The 18,661-nt window shown below is 31.4% G+C and overlaps 2 protein-coding genes across 2 annotated transcripts in view; both read right to left on the bottom strand.

Annotated features, from left to right (window-relative positions):
• The window catches only part of LOC109425056 (uncharacterized), a 149,314-nt gene that overhangs the window by 100,648 nt on the left and 30,005 nt on the right, over positions 1-18,661 (bottom strand). The gene's annotated exons all lie outside the window — the stretch shown is intronic.
• Positions 13,305-13,889, bottom strand: LOC134292175 (uncharacterized protein DDB_G0287625-like; the record flags this gene model as incomplete). Its single annotated transcript, XM_062861066.1, has 1 exon — positions 13,305-13,889. A coding segment is annotated over one exon (585 nt), but the record flags the coding sequence as incomplete, so codon positions are not given.

The raw sequence follows: 18,661 nt of genomic DNA, 5'->3' as shown, positions 1-18,661 counted from the left end.
TTATTTGTTTATTTGTTTATTTGTTTATTTGTTTATTTGTTTATTTGTTTATTTGTTTATTTGTTTATTTGTTTATTTGTTTATTTGTTTATTTGTTTATTTGTTTATTTGTTTATTTGTTTATTTGTTTATTTGTTTATTTGTTTATTTGTTTATTTGTTTATTTGTTTATTTGTTTATTTGTTTATTTGTTTATTTGTATATTTGTTTATTTGTTTATTTGTTTATTTGTTTATTTGTTCGAATCGAGGGTACGTTATATCGAAGATTACCTGTATTTGTTTATTTGTTTATTTGATTATTTGTCTATTTGTTTATTTGTTTATTTGTTTATATGTATATTTGTTTATTTGTTTATTTGTTTATTTGTTTATTTGTTTATTTGTTTATTTGTTTATTTGTTTATTTGTTTATTTGTTTATTTGTTTATTTGTTTATTTGTTTATTTGTTTATTTGTTTATTTGTTTATTTGTTTATTTGTTTATTTGTTTATTTGTTTATTTGTTTATTTGTTTATTTGTTTATTTGTTTATTTGTTTATTTGTTTATTTGTTTATTTGTTTATTTGTTTATTTGTTTATTTGTTTATTTGTTTATTTGTTTATTTGTTTATTTGTTTATTTGTTTATTTGTTTATTTGTTTATTTGTTTATTTGTTTATTTGTTTATTTGTTTATTTGTTTATTTGTTTATTTGTTTATTTGTTTATTTGTTTATTTGTTTATTTGTTTATTTGTTTATTTGTTTATTTGTTTATTTTTTTATTTTTTTATTTGTTTATTTGTTTATTTGTTTATTTGTTTATTTGTTTATTTGTTTATTTGTTTATTTGTTTATTTGTTTATTTGTTTATTTGTTTATTTGTTTATTTGTTTATTTGTTTATTTGTTTATTTGTTTATTTGTTTATTTGTTTATTTGTTTATTTGTTTATTTGTTTATTTGTTTATTTGTTTATTTGTTTATTTGTTTATTTGTTTATTTGTTTATTTGTTTATTTGTTTATTTGTTTATTTGTTTATTTGTTTATTTGTTTATTTGTTTATTTGTTTATTTGTTTATTTGTTTATTTGTTTATTTGTTTATTTGTTTATTTGTTTATTTGTTTATTTGTTCATTTGTTTATTTGTTTATTTGTTCATTTGTTCATTTGTTCATTTGTTTATTTGTTTATTTGTTTATTTGTTTATTTGTTTATTTGTTTATTTGTTTATTTGTTTATTTGTTTATTTGTTTATTTGTTTATTTGTTTATTTGTTTATTTGTTTATTTGTTTATTTGTTTATTTGTTTATTTGTTTATTTGTTTATTTGTTTATTTGTTTATTTGTTTATTTGTTTATTTGTTTATTTGTTTATTTGTTTATTTGTTTATTTGTTTATTTGTTTATTTGTTTATTTGTTTATTTGTTTATTTGTTTATTTGTTTATTTGTTTATTTGTTTATTTGTTTATTTGTTTATTTGTTTATTTGTTTATTTGTTTATTTGTTTATTTGTTTATTTGTTTATTTGTTTATTTGTTTATTTGTTTATTTGTTTATTTGTTTATTTGTTTATTTGTTTATTTGTTTATTTGTTTATTTGTTTATTTGTTTATTTGTTTATTTGTTTATTTGTTTATTTGTTTATTTGTTTATTTGTTTATTTGTTTATTTGTTTATTTGTTTATTTGTTTATTTGTTTATTTGTTTATTTGTTTATTTGTTTATTTGTTTATTTGTTTATTTGTTTTTTTGTTTATTTGTTTATTTGTTTTTTTGTTTTTTTGTTTATTTGTTTATTTGTTTATTTGTTTATTTGTTTATTTGTTTATTTGTTTATTTGTTTATTTGTTTATTTGTTTATTTGTTTATTTGTTTATTTGTTTATTTGTTTATTTGTTTATTTGTTTATTTGTTTATTTGTTTATTTGTTTATTTGTTTATTTGTTTATTTGTTTATTTGTTTATTTGTTTATTTGTTTATTTGTTTATTTGTTTATTTGTTTATTTGTTTATTTGTTTATTTGTTTATTTGTTTATTTGTTTATTTGTTTATTTGTTTATTTGTTTATTTGTTTATTTGTTTATTTGTTTATTTGTTTATTTGTTTATTTGTTTATTTGTTTATTTGTTTATTTGTTTATTTGTTTATTTGTTTATTTGTTTATTTGTTTATTTGTTTATTTGTTTATTTGTGTATTTGTTTATTTGTTTATTTGTTTATTTGTTTATTTGTTTATTTGTTTATTTGTTTATTTGTTTATTTGTTTATTTGTTTATTTGTTTATTTGTTTATTTGTTTATTTGTTTATTTGTTTATTTGTTTATTTGTTTATTTGTTTATTTGTTTATTTGTTTATTTGTTTATTTGTTTATTTGTTTATTTGTTTATTTGTTTATTTGTTTATTTGTTTAAAAAGCTTAATCAGTTCAACTTTTTTTTGTTCGAATATCGGCGTGATTACAATACTCCCCATTTTCGTATTTCAAACACATCACCACTACCAAGAAAATTTGAATTCGCTTGTAGCGCACGGAAAAGCCTCCAGTTTCGCCTTTTAATCACCCACTGAAATATTCTGGGTAGGGAACCTAACACCATGTACCTATATGTATATAAAAGCCGAAGGACGAAATTCAGAAAAATCGCAAAAGCTTGCCGTCTTTTCAATTGATATGCCGACTTTTTGTAGGAGATATCCGACTTTTTTGGTTTGCGAAAAATTGTATCGTTCTCCCTGTTGAATTAACTCAGTCCCATTGAGATATTCTAAATTTCCATCAGAAGGCCGGCTCCAGAGGCACGTTATCCTCCATTTGGGATATTTGTGGCAAAGAATGTCCTTTCAAAACAATATTTCGAACTTCGAATTTTCGAAAATGATTTAAAAAAAAAACTTAAGGACTTTCCAAACAAATTGCCGAAGGAATTCCCAAAGGAAGTGCTTAACACCAAAATAATTCACAAAGGGATCGCCGAAGAAATTTTCGATGAAATAATCAAAGAAATTCCTACAGAAATTCCCGAAAAAAATGTCAATACAAAGGCCGACTATATTCATAAACAATTTGTCGAACCAGTTTTCGGAAGAATAAAACTAAATACCATTAATTTATTAATAATTATAGAATAAAACTGCCAATGTCTTTTTACCACATTCGCCAGCCGATCATCATCTCGTATAAGCTTAATGGCTGTGAAATTCAACGTGTCGACCATGTGAAGGATTTGGGAGTAATCATTGACACTCAGCTGACATTCAAACAACATGTATCATACGTAGTAGAAAAAGCCTCCAGAACAATGGGTTTTGTTTTTCGCATCGCCAAGAATTTCAGCAACGTACATTGCCTCAAGTCGCTGTACTGTTCGCTCATCCGCTCAACCCTAGAGTACTGCTCGGTCGTCTGGTACAGTCATACCTCGATATAACGTAACTGCAATTTTATTTTCGTTACGTTATATCGAAGTTACGTTATATCGAAGCAAAAAATTTTTTTCACGAATTTCGTTTTAAATACATATTTTGAAAAGAAAATTACCAAAAAGATTATGTTAATCACCCAACAGTGATTTCCTGCCTTTCTTATATATTTTTTTCATCATTGAATTTTATATATTTTTACATAATTCGAATACTTAGCATATCTATATATTTATAAAAATGAGTTTGAAGTTCCTTTGAGGCAACAAAACCCAAGAACGGATGAACCGATCAGCATGACCCTTGCACGGTTCGGTTCGTATTCGTGGTGGCTGTGTTTATATGTACAAAAAGTTACGAAAATCAACTAAAAAAGTAAGAAAATTGATAAAGTACTGATTTTTCATGAATTGGGAAGGAAATCAACACGATCGAAATGAAACCAATCTAGAGTGCGGTGCTATTTTGAGCTCAACAGTTGTCAAACCACCACAAGACGGCAAGACAAATTTTGCCGGGACAGCTAGTCTCTTTATATTTTACTGTTTAAGCCAATGTCACAAATATCAAGATTCTTCTCCTTTTTTGCATCTAGACCTGATCAAACGTCAAGCGTTATCTATTGATGTGATTATAAGTAAGACATCTATGTGACGCAGGCAAAATTATAATCCGATGATGCCTCCAGGAATTCCTCTCGGGATTCCTCTGGAAATAATTCGGGAATTCACCCAGGAGTTCCTGGTTGAGTACCTCATGAAATACCTCATGTGATTCATCCTGAAGTTCTCTAAGGATATTTATCCAAGGATCCTTCAATCTTCTATGATTCCTCCATGAATTCTTACTGAATTTTATATCTGCTATGATATATTTAGGAACGCCTGCCTTAATTGCTTCAGATGTTCTTGATATGATTCCTCCACGTGGTTTCTCAAGGGATTTCTGTAGGATTCCCCAAAGAGATTTGCTTTTCAAGATTTATTCTGTCCAAGATTTTTCCAAGGCTTAATTCTGTCGTTCCTCTTAAAATTTCTACTAGGATTTCCCCAGTAACTCCTGCAAGGATCCTCCAAAAAGTTCCAATATTTCAACTATTCCTGTTCGAAGAGTCCCAAGTAACACATTTGTTGCAGAAGACTCACGGCGGCGCAGGTTTTGTTGCGCAGGAGCCACTGTGACTTACTTCTAACAAATGAATTCTTCGCAGTGACTTCTTCTTCTTTATGGCTCGACGTCCCCAATGGGACTTGGCCTGCCTCATTTCAACTTAATGTTCTTTGAGCACTTCCACAGTTATTAATTGAAGGGCTTTCTTTGCCTGCCATTGCATGAATTCGTACATTGTGTGGCAAGTACAATGATACACTATGCCCAGGGAGTCGAGAAAATTTTCCCGACCTGAACGGGAATCGAACCCGCCGTCTCCGGATTGGCGATCCATGGATTACTGCACGAATTTATTCTGGACTGCTTACTCTCACACGAAATTTGACGTTTGAGAGGTGTCGGCACCGCTCAAACGTCAAATTTTCTGTGAGAGTAAGCAGGCCAGCATAAATTCGTGCAGTGGACCATAGCCTTAACCACTAGGCTAACTGGAGACAGTGACTTCTGCGCCATAAAAACCTGCGCCGCTGTGACTATTCTAAGACAAGTGTGTTACTTTGGGTATTCGCCAAGATTCACCCAGGTATTCTTGCTGCAACTCATCCAGCACAATGACGAAGTTTCCAAAAGATTTCCTCTTGGAAATTCCTTGGAAATTTCCTTCTGAGATACAGAAGTAATTCTTTAAAAAAATATTGCAAGGATTTCCCCAAGAATAACAGATAGACTTCCACTATATTTGTTATTTGTTTAAAAAGCATAATCAGTTCAACTTTTTTTTGTTCGAATATCGGCGTGATTACAATACTCCCCATTTTCGTATTTCAAACACATCACCACTACCAAGAAAATTTGAATTCGCTTGTAGCGCACGGAAAAGCCTCCAGTTTCGCCTTTTAATCACCCACTGAAATATTCTGGGTAGGGAACCTAACACCATGTACCTATATGTATATAAAAGCCGAAGGACGAAATTCAGAAAAATCGCAAAAGCTTGCCGTCTTTTCAATTGATATGCCGACTTTTTGTAGGAGATATCCGACTTTTTTGGTTTGCGAAAAATTGTATCGTTCTCCCTGTTGAATTAACTCAGTCCCATTGAGATATTCTAAATTTCCATCAGAAGGCCGGCTCCAGAGGCACGTTATCCTCCATTTGGGATATTTGTATGTCCTTTCAAAACAATATTTCGAACTTCGAATTTTCGAAAATGATTTAAAAAAAAAACTTAAGGACTTTCCAAACAAATTGCCGAAGGAATTCCCAAAGGAAGTGCTTAACACCAAAATAATTCACAAAGGGATCGCCGAAGAAATTTTCGATGAAATAATCAAAGAAATTCCTACAGAAATTCCCGAAAAAAATGTCAATAGAAAGGCCGACTATATTCATAAACAATTTGTCGAACCAGTTTTCGGAAGAATAAAACTAAATACCATTAATTTATTAATAATTATAGAATAAAACTGCCAAGGAGATTTGCAAAGGAGTTGCAAAAGGCAATGCCCAAGGAATTTCAGAAGAATCGCTATAAACATAAAAAAATACTTATGAAATTGGTGATGGAATTCAAAAAAAAAACTAAACACGCCAAAGGAATCCTCAGAGTCAAAGATATTGCCGAATCGATATCAAAGGAATTACCACTTAAATTTTCAAATAAGATAACGTAGGATATTCTAAGGAATTTCTGAAAATATGCTGGAAGCTCGACTGTATGGTTTCAACTATCAATTGAAATCGGTTACTGAAAATATTTCTAAATACACACAAAATTTTCCAAAGGAATTGGCGAACAATTAAAAAAACATTACATAAAATATTCACAAAGCGATTTTTGAGGAGTTTTCCAAGAAATAACCAAATCAACTCCCAATTAAACTTCCGACGAATTTTCTTATAACTGAAGGAAACACTGAATGAATTTCCAAAGAAACAATATTGCTATTGTCAATAGTCTAATATAAAGATCTCATTTTTCTTACTACTGTGATTTTATTTCTAAGATGAATTCCAAGGGAATTTGCTTGAGCTGTTTGGGAATTGCCGTTAAATTCAAGGGGCGTTTCCATGCGTTCTTGTAAAAATATAGACTTCTACGTTAATGCTCTTATTACGTTAAAGAGGTCCACTGATTCTCTGTGAAATAATACATGAAAATGTTATAACGAAAACTTTTTATCTCGACAAACTATTCCGAAAACGCATTGGAGCGCCCCTCCAACTATGCTCCTCCATCCTTACCTCCATCAGCTGGCAGCACCGGCAGCACAAGCAGCGTAAAAGAAATCAAGCATAATTTTTCAAATCGACGTATCTAACTTTTTCACTGATCTGAGTAAATTCATGGTCAATGTTGACGACCATTTCACTAAAATAGTTTTTTATAAAAAGACTTTCCATAAGTTTTTTTCATGCTTAACATCATCAGGGATATAGCACGCACTAGGTAAGAAACGAAACCTACTCATTCCATTCATTTTCACAATGAATTTTGACAAAAATACACATACACCGAGTTGGGTAGAGATACGTCATGCCAGATACGTCGCTTTTGTATGGTGCCAGTTTGGTGTATCTGTTACTTTTGATTTTGGCTAGATACGTCGTTTGGTTTTCTCATATATCAAAACGGTGTATCTATCAGTAAAGTTGTTAACATTAAAATAGTTGGATACGTTGTTTCGAATAATATGCTTAGTTAAACAAATTAAGCAATAAATCATCAAACAGTGATGTGGATTCTTCAATTTGCTTTATGAATTATGCATGCAGCAGTTAACCCGGATTTGTTTACATTCTCGAGTTACGTCGGATTGAAAAGTTATGCTTGAAATGTTCACACTTAAATTAAATCGCCGACCTCAGCAAACGGATTGCCGAGAATCCAACAACCGAGAATCCGTAATAATTTTCACTGAATCTCGGTAATAGTTTTACCGAGATGTCGTTAAAACTTTGCCGAGATCTCGGTAATCCAACTTTTTACCGAGATCTCAGCAAAGTTCACCGAGACTCGGTAATGGTTTACCGAAATCTCGGTAAAATTTTTACCGAGAATCAGTAAATATTTTACCGAGATATCAGCTGTTGGATTCTCGGTAAACCGTTTACCGAGATCAATTTCTGAATTTAAGTGTGTTTGATTGGATCAAAACAAACCACACCAACCCAGAGAGAAAATCTCACGCACGTGTTGCTCCTGCGATAGATATGTCAAAGCGATGTGTCAGTTTGGCTGCTGCCTCGCTCTGCAATCGAACGACGATTCGAACGGTGATTCGACCGGTGATTCCAAAAATGACGGTTCTGATTTGTCGTGTTCAGTAAGCAAATCCACGTACAATATTTCAAGATTTTATTACGTTTCAATACCTTTGCTTTGATAGTTAAATAAACAAAACAGTTTTGATTTCCGTGGATAGAATGACAGTTCGACCCGAACAAGAAATATTCCCTGTTCTAACTTAAAAAATAGTTCCTGGACTCCAAAAATGATGAAATTTCGGATTTCTACTAATGTTTGGGCGGAGATTCCAATTTTAAAATAATCCGGATACCCCTAAATAACCCAATTGTCTAAGCCAAGCTGAGACGGGTGGGGCAAGATTAAACGCGAAGTTTTGAACAAGATTTCAATTCAATTCGGAATATTTATTCTTCACCATAATATCGCATGAATCAAAAACTATGTGATATGACAATAAAATTGTTTATTATGATTAGATTAACATTATGTTTCATCGCAACTCACCCATTTCAACTTGCCCCGGTGTTCCGAACCCTACCACCAAAGAAATGCTAAGTTCGATTAGAAAAACTAAATTATGATATGTATGTTCATCACTAATCACGGCAATTTTCGAAAATAATTCCTCTCCCGCTCTGACATTCATGCACATTGCACACAACAGAGGCTTGTAGATGTTCATCTAATTCGAAGGAGATTTGGACTGTGAAGAGGAACAAACTAAGTGCATTGATGCTATCGAGTTCAGTTGTGTTCAGCGCCAGACAATCGCTCGTTCCCTTGCCTCTGCGAAAACCGAATTGAGTATCTGATAGAATGCCGTTCGATTCAACCCATTTGTCGAGCCGTTGGAGAACCATCTTCTCCAGCAGCTTCCGTAAGCACGACAACATCGCAATAGGACGGTACGAGTTGTGATCCGACGCGGGCTTCCCGGTTTTTTGGATGGCAATAACCCTCACTCGTCTCCAATCATCCGGAACAGTGTTGCTCTCCAAGAATAGATTGAATAAATTCAACAAGTGCTTCTTCGTGACGTCTGGGAGGCTTTTGAGTAAGTTGAATTTTATTCTATCCATTCCTGGGGCAGAGTTGTTACATGACAAAAGCGCGAGTGAGAATTCTATCATCGAAAAAGGTGAATCCATAGTGTTGTTCTCCACACAAACCACAACGTGGTTTACTCGGCATATTTACCCCAGTCAATATGCTTCATGAGGTCATACGCGGCGTCAATCTGGCGAGCCTGACACGCATCATTGCTAACCGAAATTTTGATAGGCAGATGATCACTACCATGGGGATCTTGAATAACATTCCACGTGCAATCCAATGATTCGAACATATTGCGAGGTCTAACATACTTGGAAGATCTGAAGGTTTAATTCGCGTTGCTTCCCCGGAGTTCAAAATTGTCAAGTTGAAATAGTCACAGAGGTCGTATATCAAGGTGGCGCGATTGTCGTCCTTGGAAGACACCCAGACTGTTCCGTGTGCGGTCAAATCTCCCAGGATCAACCATGGCGCAGGCATAGCACAGCATATAGCCGCAAGATCTCTTCGAGATACTTTTGTACTGGGCGGTACATATACACTGGCTGTGCTAAAACTTTTCCCTTGTATAGTAGCATGACATACATCTATTTCAGTGCCGTTCATCGGGGGGAAATCAATTCTATAAAAGGAATGGAGCTTATTGATCCCCAAGATCACCCCTCCATATCCATCCAATCGATCACGACGGACAATGTTGAAATCGTGGAAAGAGACATCTTCATCGGAAGTTAGCCATGTTTCACTAAGAGCAAATATGTCACAACGTGTTCTGTGAACTAAAAATTTGAAGGCATCCATGTTTTTAATTAGGCTTCTACAATTCCACTGTAGTACTTCGATCATATCTCCGACCTCACTGGACAAATTAGCCACCAAAAGATATGACAGATTCAAGAATCGGCCATCTTGAAGCTAAATGCTTCAGAAGAGGTTTCACAAAAGGAAGTGCCATATTTATCACACTTCTAATAGTGAGTGAGACATTCAAAGTTTCGAGGATGATATCCACTACCCCAGAAAGAGTCACTGGACAACTTGACAAACTGGAGCAACTGGGGTTTTAGAAGCACCCGGAAGTGACGGAAAATCTTCAGCCGAACATTTAAAACCTGGAGGCGTTACCTTTTTGGTGTTTCCGCCAATTCTTGATTTTACCAGAGGGGTTTGATGAGTTGGTTGAGCAACAGGAACGTTTTGATAAGCTCGATGTTGCATGTTCCGTTTGGCAACAGCACGCTTCCTTTTCGTTCCTGTCTCAATTATAGTGTACTCTCCACCACCCTCAGAGTCAGAAACTTGATCGTCATCTGGCAGGGATGCGAAGATGTTATTGTTAGTTGGAGGTTGGGTAGGTGGTAAGCAGCCGAGGTGATATTTTTAGGCATTTCTGCATATGATCTCCTCGACCGCTGCTTCATTGAGTTTATAGAATGTTTCTCCCGTTCTACGTACTTTGGACATGCACTTATATCATGAGGTGGCGCACACTGGAGTAACAGGGTCCATTTCATGGCCAAAAAGTTTCAACACGTTTTTATGGTGTATTATGAATGTACTAGCGATAAAAATGTGAATTTAGATATTGAGGAAGCATTTTGGATTATAAATAGCCATATTAATTCACTTAAAGGCTAGAAATGATTTCTTATAACCTCTCTAAGGATAACGTTTATTTCCACCCCCAAAAATCGCTTGAAGCGTCGAACATTTTTATTTGACAACAGAGAACTGAAAAATAATTGTATTTCTATGAAAAATATTGTTTGGAAACAAGGGCCACCTGGTTTCATAGAAATTCTCCTAGAAGTGTGAGAAAAATTCAATTCTTTTATAAGTGTAGATAACGTGTTTATGTCTTCAGCAAAGTTGTAAGGTGTGTCATAATTGGGAAACTTGCTGAACAATTGTTCTATCTTCACAATTTTTGGGACTATGGTCCGTTATTTTTGAACGGCCCCTTAAACTCAGTTTAAATGTTGTACCATTTTTAAGATATTTTGGGAATCACATTTTTATTTTGGGGTAACTTTTATAGTGCCCTGGAAAACACATCAAAACTCAAAAATTAATCATGGATTGAAATTTTAGGAGTTTGAACATGATGATAGAAGCCGTGTGGAATATATCAGTTTGAATTTTTCGATTAAAACATGGCATTTTAACACAACTTTATACATAAAAGTAAGTTCGTGGAGTACTGAGTGAAAAACTCAATGAGTTTAGCTATAAAAACAATATTTATCTGAAAATATTTTCTTAACGGTGCATCAACATATGATTACATGCTACAAATAGTGAGCTCTTTGTTTGAGTTGTTTTTGATTTTTTTTATAACAAATTTTGAACACAACAGTTCTACCTATATTAGATCACTACTGCATTGCATACTTTAAGGCGTTTATCGGTGTATGGAGATTTCTGCCCAAATTTACTAAATTAATTCCATTTGACACATTTTGCTAAGAGATAGAAGACCAGATTTGTATTCTGCTATGATCTATCTACTGAGAATAAGTGGCCATTCATTGAAAAAGTAGTCGAAACAAAGTTGCTTTTCGAAATTAAACCTAAATTGTTACTAAAAACTAGTAAGAAAGGTGTAAATTTCAAAATGTTTTATTTTTTCGTTTGGTACTTTCTGGTACCCGTTCTCTTGCGATTCACAAAGGATATGCCTTATATTTTATTGTAATTTTATCCAGATCGCGGAATGCTGCATAATCTGAAAACTTTTTGAATGCTGAAAATGGTTCAAAATTGACAAAAAACTTGAATTTGAAAACTCTTCTGTAAGAGAGCAAAATAAATGAAACCAGGTGAAGTTTTTAGTTTAAATGATACACCCTTATCAGGAAAACTGTGTGACACACTCAGTTATTTTTTCAAACTGTCAATATTTCGATAATTGAAGTTCTTCCGATGAGTTAGGATGCAAATGAAAAAAACAGTAGAGAAAATCGTCAAATTTCGGCATTTATTCTTAAAAAAATATGCATCCCAAAGTATTTTATTGATTTCCACATGATGAAGCATTACTTCATTTATCTTTAAAAAATATTAGACTCTGAAAAACCCCGAAAAAAAATTTTCGACTTATGGCCAGGAATTTGGCCCATTTACGCCTGTGTGTGGCGTTTGGGCACATATACACTGTAATGCATAATTGATCGGACAAACGCCGATTTTCATACAAAATGGCCAAGTTTAAGATGCTGTAACTATGGTTTGCTTTGTTGGATTGAGCTCAATTTTTGACAAATATGCTGAATTTTGTGTATACAAAGTATAAAATGTTTCCGTTCACAGGTCTGGGCGTGGCAAGGCGTTGAAAAAATTGCAAAAGTGATCGGACAGCGGTACCCCTTTGATTTACACGCGTGCCGCAGTCCGATCACTTTTGCAATTTTTTCAACGCCTTGACATGCCCAGACCTGTGAACGAAAACATTTTATACTTTGTATACACAAAATTCAGCATATTTGTAGTGCCGTGTCAAAAATTGAGCTCAATCCATCAAAGCAAACCATAGTTACAGCATCTCAAACCTGGCCATTTTGTATGAAAATCGGCGTTTGTCCGATCAATTATGCACCACAGTGTAGCACATTTTGGCCCCATATTGCAGGGGCCCTCGGCGTGTTGTTCTCCACACAAACCACAACGTGGTTTATTGCTGCAATAAAGTGCGGTGTGGCCCAACTGCCGGCACTTTTCACAGTGCATGACCTTCGGTTCGTAGAGACGAACAGGTAAACGAAGGAGGCCATCCACGAGAACGCTTGGTTGAGCCGAGCCGGAAAAGGTCACCCTAAAGGATTGTGACGGTTTTTTTGAGCCGTCGGGTTGTGCCTTATTCATTTGAACGGCATCAAGTACTGTAATCAGTGGGTCGGCACGATTTTTAAACCCACCAGTTCCAGCCAAGATGGAGACACGAGTCAAACTGTCTTAAATGACCACTCCATAGCACTCACTCTTTCTCGAGGCTAGGTAGATAAGTTCTGTACTCCTTCGAAAATAGCTCATAGTTAACAATCCTGTTCGCCTGGTCGTGGTCGCTTACAGTAACGCGCAACTTATCGCGACTTGGTGAGTCAACCGCAAGGATGCCTCGAAACGATTTCTCCAGATCTTTTGCGATTTGTAATTTGTTAAGTTTTTTTCCGTTCGGTTTGGGCTGAAAGAAAACCAGAAAGGGACCCTTAGATCCGGGTGGGTAAACTTTTGGACGGAGATTCGCCGGATTAGAAGAAGAATCAGAAGTAGAGGGGTATACTGGGGCTTGGTTTAAATGGGATGGCAGACTATTCAGCGGATTTTGCACCATTGGCCGTGTTTCATTCACCAGCGTAACCATTGGAATATTCCCAGGATGAGCAGAAGCTGCTTGAGGTACCAGGGAAGAAGTAGCTTTTCCATTTACTTCAGTATCCATGGTCTCTGGATTTATTATTATTATTATTATTATTATTATTATTATTATTATTATTATTATTATTATTATTATTATTATTATTATTATTATTATTATTATTATTATTATTATTATTATTATTATTATTATTATTATTATTATTATTATTATTATTATTATTATTATTATTATTATTATTATTATTATTATTATTATTATTATTATTATTATTATTATTATTATTATTATTATTATTATTATTATTATTATTATTATTATTATTATTATTATTATTATTATTATTATTATTATTATTATTATTATTATTATTATTATTATTATTATTATTATTATTATTATTATTATTATTATTATTATTATTATTATTATTATTATTATTATTATTATTATTATTATTATTATTATTATTATTATTATTATTATTATTATTATTATTATTATTATTATTATTATTATTATTATTATTATTATTATTATTATTATTATTATTATTATTATTATTATTATTATTATTATTATTATTATTATTATTATTATTATTATTATTATTATTATTATTATTATTATTATTATTATTATTATTATTATTATTATTATTATTATTATTATTATTATTATTATTATTATTATTATTATTATTATTATTATTATTATTATTATTATTATTATTATTATTATTATTATTATTATTATTATTATTATTATTATTATTATTATTATTATTATTATTATTATTATTATTATTATTATTATTATTATTATTATTATTATTATTATTATTATTATTATTATTATTATTATTATTATTATTATTATTATTATTATTATTATTATTATTATTATTATTATTATTATTATTATTATTATTATTATTATTATTATTATTATTATTATTATTATTATTATTATTATTATTATTATTATTATTATTATTATTATTATTATTATTATTATTATTATTATTATTATTATTATTATTATTATTATTATTATTATTATTATTATTATTATTATTATTATTATTATTATTATTATTATTATTATTATTATTATTATTATTATTATTATTATTATTATTATTATTATTATTATTATTATTATTATTATTATTATTATTATTATTATTATTATTATTATTATTATTATTATTATTATTATTATTATTATTATTATTATTATTATTATTATTATTATTATTATTATTATTATTATTATTATTATTATTATTATTATTATTATTATTATTATTATTATTATTATTATTATTATTATTATTATTATTATTATTATTATTATTATTATTATTATTATTATTATTATTATTATTATTATTATTATTATTATTATTATTATTATTATTATTATTATTATTATTATTATTATTATTATTATTATTATTATTATTATTATTATTATTATTATTATTATTATTATTATTATTATTATTATTATTATTATTATTATTATTATTATTATTATTATTATTATTATTATTATTATTATTATTATTATTATTATTATTATTATTATTATTATTATTATTATTATTATTATTATTATTATTATTATTATTATTATTATTATTATTATTATTATTATTATTATTATTATTATTATTATTATTATTATTATTATTATTATTATTATTATTATTATTATTATTATTATTATTATTATTATTATTATTATTATTATTATTATTATTATTATTATTATTATTATTATTATTATTATTATTATTATTATTATTATTATTATTATTATTATTATTATTATTATTATTATTATTATTATTATTATTATTATTATTATTATTATTATTATTATTATTATTATTATTATTATTATTATTATTATTATTATTATTATTATTATTATTATTATTATTATTATTATTATTATTATTATTATTATTATTATTATTATTATTATTATTATTATTATTATTATTATTATTATTATTATTATTATTATTATTATTATTATTATTATTATTATTATTATTATTATTATTATTATTATTATTATTATTATTATTATTATTATTATTATTATTATTATTATTATTATTATTATTATTATTATTATTATTATTATTATTATTATTATTATTATTATTATTATTATTATTATTATTATTATTATTATTATTATTATTATTATTATTATTATTATTATTATTATTATTATTATTATTATTATTATTATTATTATTATTATTATTATTATTATTATTATTATTATTATTATTATTATTATTATTATTATTATTATTATTATTATTATTATTATTATTATTATTATTATTATTATTATTATTATTATTATTATTATTATTATTATTATTATTATTATTATTATTATTATTATTATTATTATTATTATTATTATTATTATTATTATTATTATTATTTATTATATATTTATTTTATTTTTTATTATATAATTATTGCCGTTCTTCTTGATGACTCTGAAGTTCGTTCTTCCACTTCGTCAGCGTTGGATGATTATCACCAGCTTGCATACTCAGCTGGTCCAGGTAAATGCACGACCAGTATATGTTCATCCGAACCAAACAAAGATACTGCGCCCCCTCTCAGTGGAACTCAACCTTTCCAGTTTTACTCGGATGTCTCCCATGCCCGAGATTATACTCGTAATTCTACTACCTGCTTTGGTGGCCCTACTGGGTGCACTCTCTCGGCGTTGACGATGGACGAAATGGATCGCCAGCTTGATAACTCAGTTGGTCCAGGTAAATGCTCGACCGGTATATGTCCTGCCGAAGCGGAAATAGATACTGCGCCTCGTCTCAGTGGACCTCAACTATTCCAGCTACCTACGGACGACCCACATCATAGTGACCACGAGTGCCCTGCCCAAGTGCCCGAAGGAATCAGCATCTATTATCAGAATGTCAGAGGGTTAAGGACGAAGATCGATGACTTCTACGCGGCAGCATCGGATCAAGAATACGACGTCATCATTCTGACCGAAACATGGTTGCATGATGCCATTAATTCCGTACAACTTTTCGGTCATGACTATACAGTCTATCGCAAAGACCGCAATCCTGATATTTCCGGCAAATCTCGGGGTGGCGGGGTCCTTATAGCCGTAAAGAATAATTTAAATTCCTCCAGGTGCAAGGGTGTCGTTGATCCTGGGCTCGAGTTACTATGGATCAACATAGACTGCAACGACCAAAATGTTTGCCTTGGGGCTGTTTATATTTCACCTGAACAGTCCAAAAATCGCTGCATACTTGATAGTTATATTAGCTCTATTTCATCTGTTGTGATGTCAGCCGAGCTCCACACTGCTCATCTTCTGTTCGGTGACTTCAATTTACCTGATCTATGCAGGCGCCTTGACCCTGCAGGTTTTGCTCAGCCTGAACCGACTGAGTCCGTTAGCTCTAGCATCGCTCTCATAGATGGCATGTCGCTGTTGAACATGAGACAACTGAACGTAGCTAGGAATAGCCTAAACCGAACACTGGACCTTTTATTTGTGAGCGATGAAATTCTGCCGAGGTGTGACCTAGTGCAGCCACCCGAAGCGTTGATTCCTGTCGATTTATTTCATCCCCCTCTTCTTGTCATCGTACGCTGTGTTATCCGCACAGTTTTTCTTGAACTCGCTGATGACAGACTACTCGATTTTTCGAGAGCAAACTTTTCTAGATTAAACGATGCTCTTCTCTCAGTGGATTGGTCCCCACTCTACAACGAAAGCGACGTTAACAATTCCGTTCGGTTTTCACTGAGACTCTTACGCAACTGTTCCCTGAGTTTGTTCCTGCTCCACGCCCTCGCCAGAAACCTCCGTGGTCCAACAATCATCTGCGACACCTGAAACGAAAACGCGCCAGCGCCCTTCGAGAATACTCGAATAATCGTACTCGCCAGAAACCTCCGTGGTCCAACAATCATCTGCGACACCTGAAACGAAAACGCGCCAGCGCCCTTCGAGAATACTCGAATAATCGTAATCCTATTACGAAAGCAAAGTTCAATACTGCAAGCTCAAAGTATAAAAACCTCAACCGAGTACTGTACGGTCGATACGTGGTGCGGAAACAAGAAGCCTTGAAAAACAACCCGAAGGGCTTCTGGGCGTTCGTTAATGAAAAGCGAAAAGAAAATGGTTTGCCATCCAGCATGTATCTCGGTGACAAAACCGCTGCTACTAACCAAGAAATGTGTAATTTATTCTCTGAGCATTTCGCCAGTGCGTTTGACCACGCGTCGGTCAGTCAAGATCAAATTGACTCTGCAATTACTGATGTGCCATTCGACGCAATGTGCAGAAGGATTCACGAGTTTGACAACGACGACATCTTGCACGCCATCAGGAAGCTGAAATTGTCAAACACCCCTGGACCGGATGGAATTCCCTCTGCCGTTATAATCAAATGCGCCGTAGCTGTTTGTGATCCGTTAAGGTCGATTTTCAACAAGTCAATCTCGCAAGCTGTTTTTCCTGAGTGCTGGAAGAAATCCATTATGTTCCCAACTCACAAAAAAGGGGACAAACGGGATATTTCAAACTACCGAGGTGTGACCTCGCTTAGCGCTGGTTCGAAACTGCTGGAGATTTTGGTGACCAATGTTCTGTTCAGATCTGCAAGGTCATACATTTCGCAAGACCAACATGGATTTTACCCAGGCAGGTCAACTGCAACTAATTTAGTTCAGTTTACTTCGCTGTGTTTGAATTCCATGGAAAAAGGAGTTCAGGTGGACGCAATCTACACCGACTTGAAAGCTGCATTCGACAAAGTTAACCACCGTATTCTACTGGCGAAACTGGACCGTCTGGGCGTGGCAACGAACATCGTGAAATGGATGAGGTCATACCTGAATAGACGACAGCTAATCGTAAAGCTAGGTGCCAATGAATCAGTACCGTTTAGCAACTGCTCCGGTGTACCACAGGGCAGTAACCTTGGTCCGCTCTTGTTCTCCCTGTATTTCAACGACGTGTGCTTCGTCGTCCCGGAAGGCTGCAGATTAGGATATGCTGATGACTTTAAAATATATTGGCTCGTTAAGTCTGGCGATGACTGCCGAAGACTGCAAACCATTGTCGACAGTTTTGCGTGCTGGTGCCGAAGGAATTGTCTGATCATTAGCGTGAAGAAATGTTCGGTTATATCTTTCACCAGGAAAAAAACCCAATCAGTTGGAATTACCACATAGACAACGAGCCCGTGGAAAGGGCTAATGTTGTGAAGGACCTCGGCGTGATGCTGGACTCCGAACTAAATTTCCGTGAACACTTTGTTCGCCTAATCAACAAAGCCAACCGGAACTTGGGATTTATTTTCCGGCTTTCCTCCGAATTCCGGGACCCATATTGTTTGCGTTCACTGTATTTTAGCTTGGTAAGATCGGTTTT

This window comes from Aedes albopictus, chromosome 3 (assembly GCF_035046485.1).
Source record: "Aedes albopictus strain Foshan chromosome 3, AalbF5, whole genome shotgun sequence".
NCBI classification, from domain to species: Eukaryota; Metazoa; Arthropoda; class Insecta; order Diptera; family Culicidae; genus Aedes; species Aedes albopictus.
Note: the sequence above shows the minus strand (reverse complement) of the source record. Positions and strands in the feature narration are given on the sequence as shown.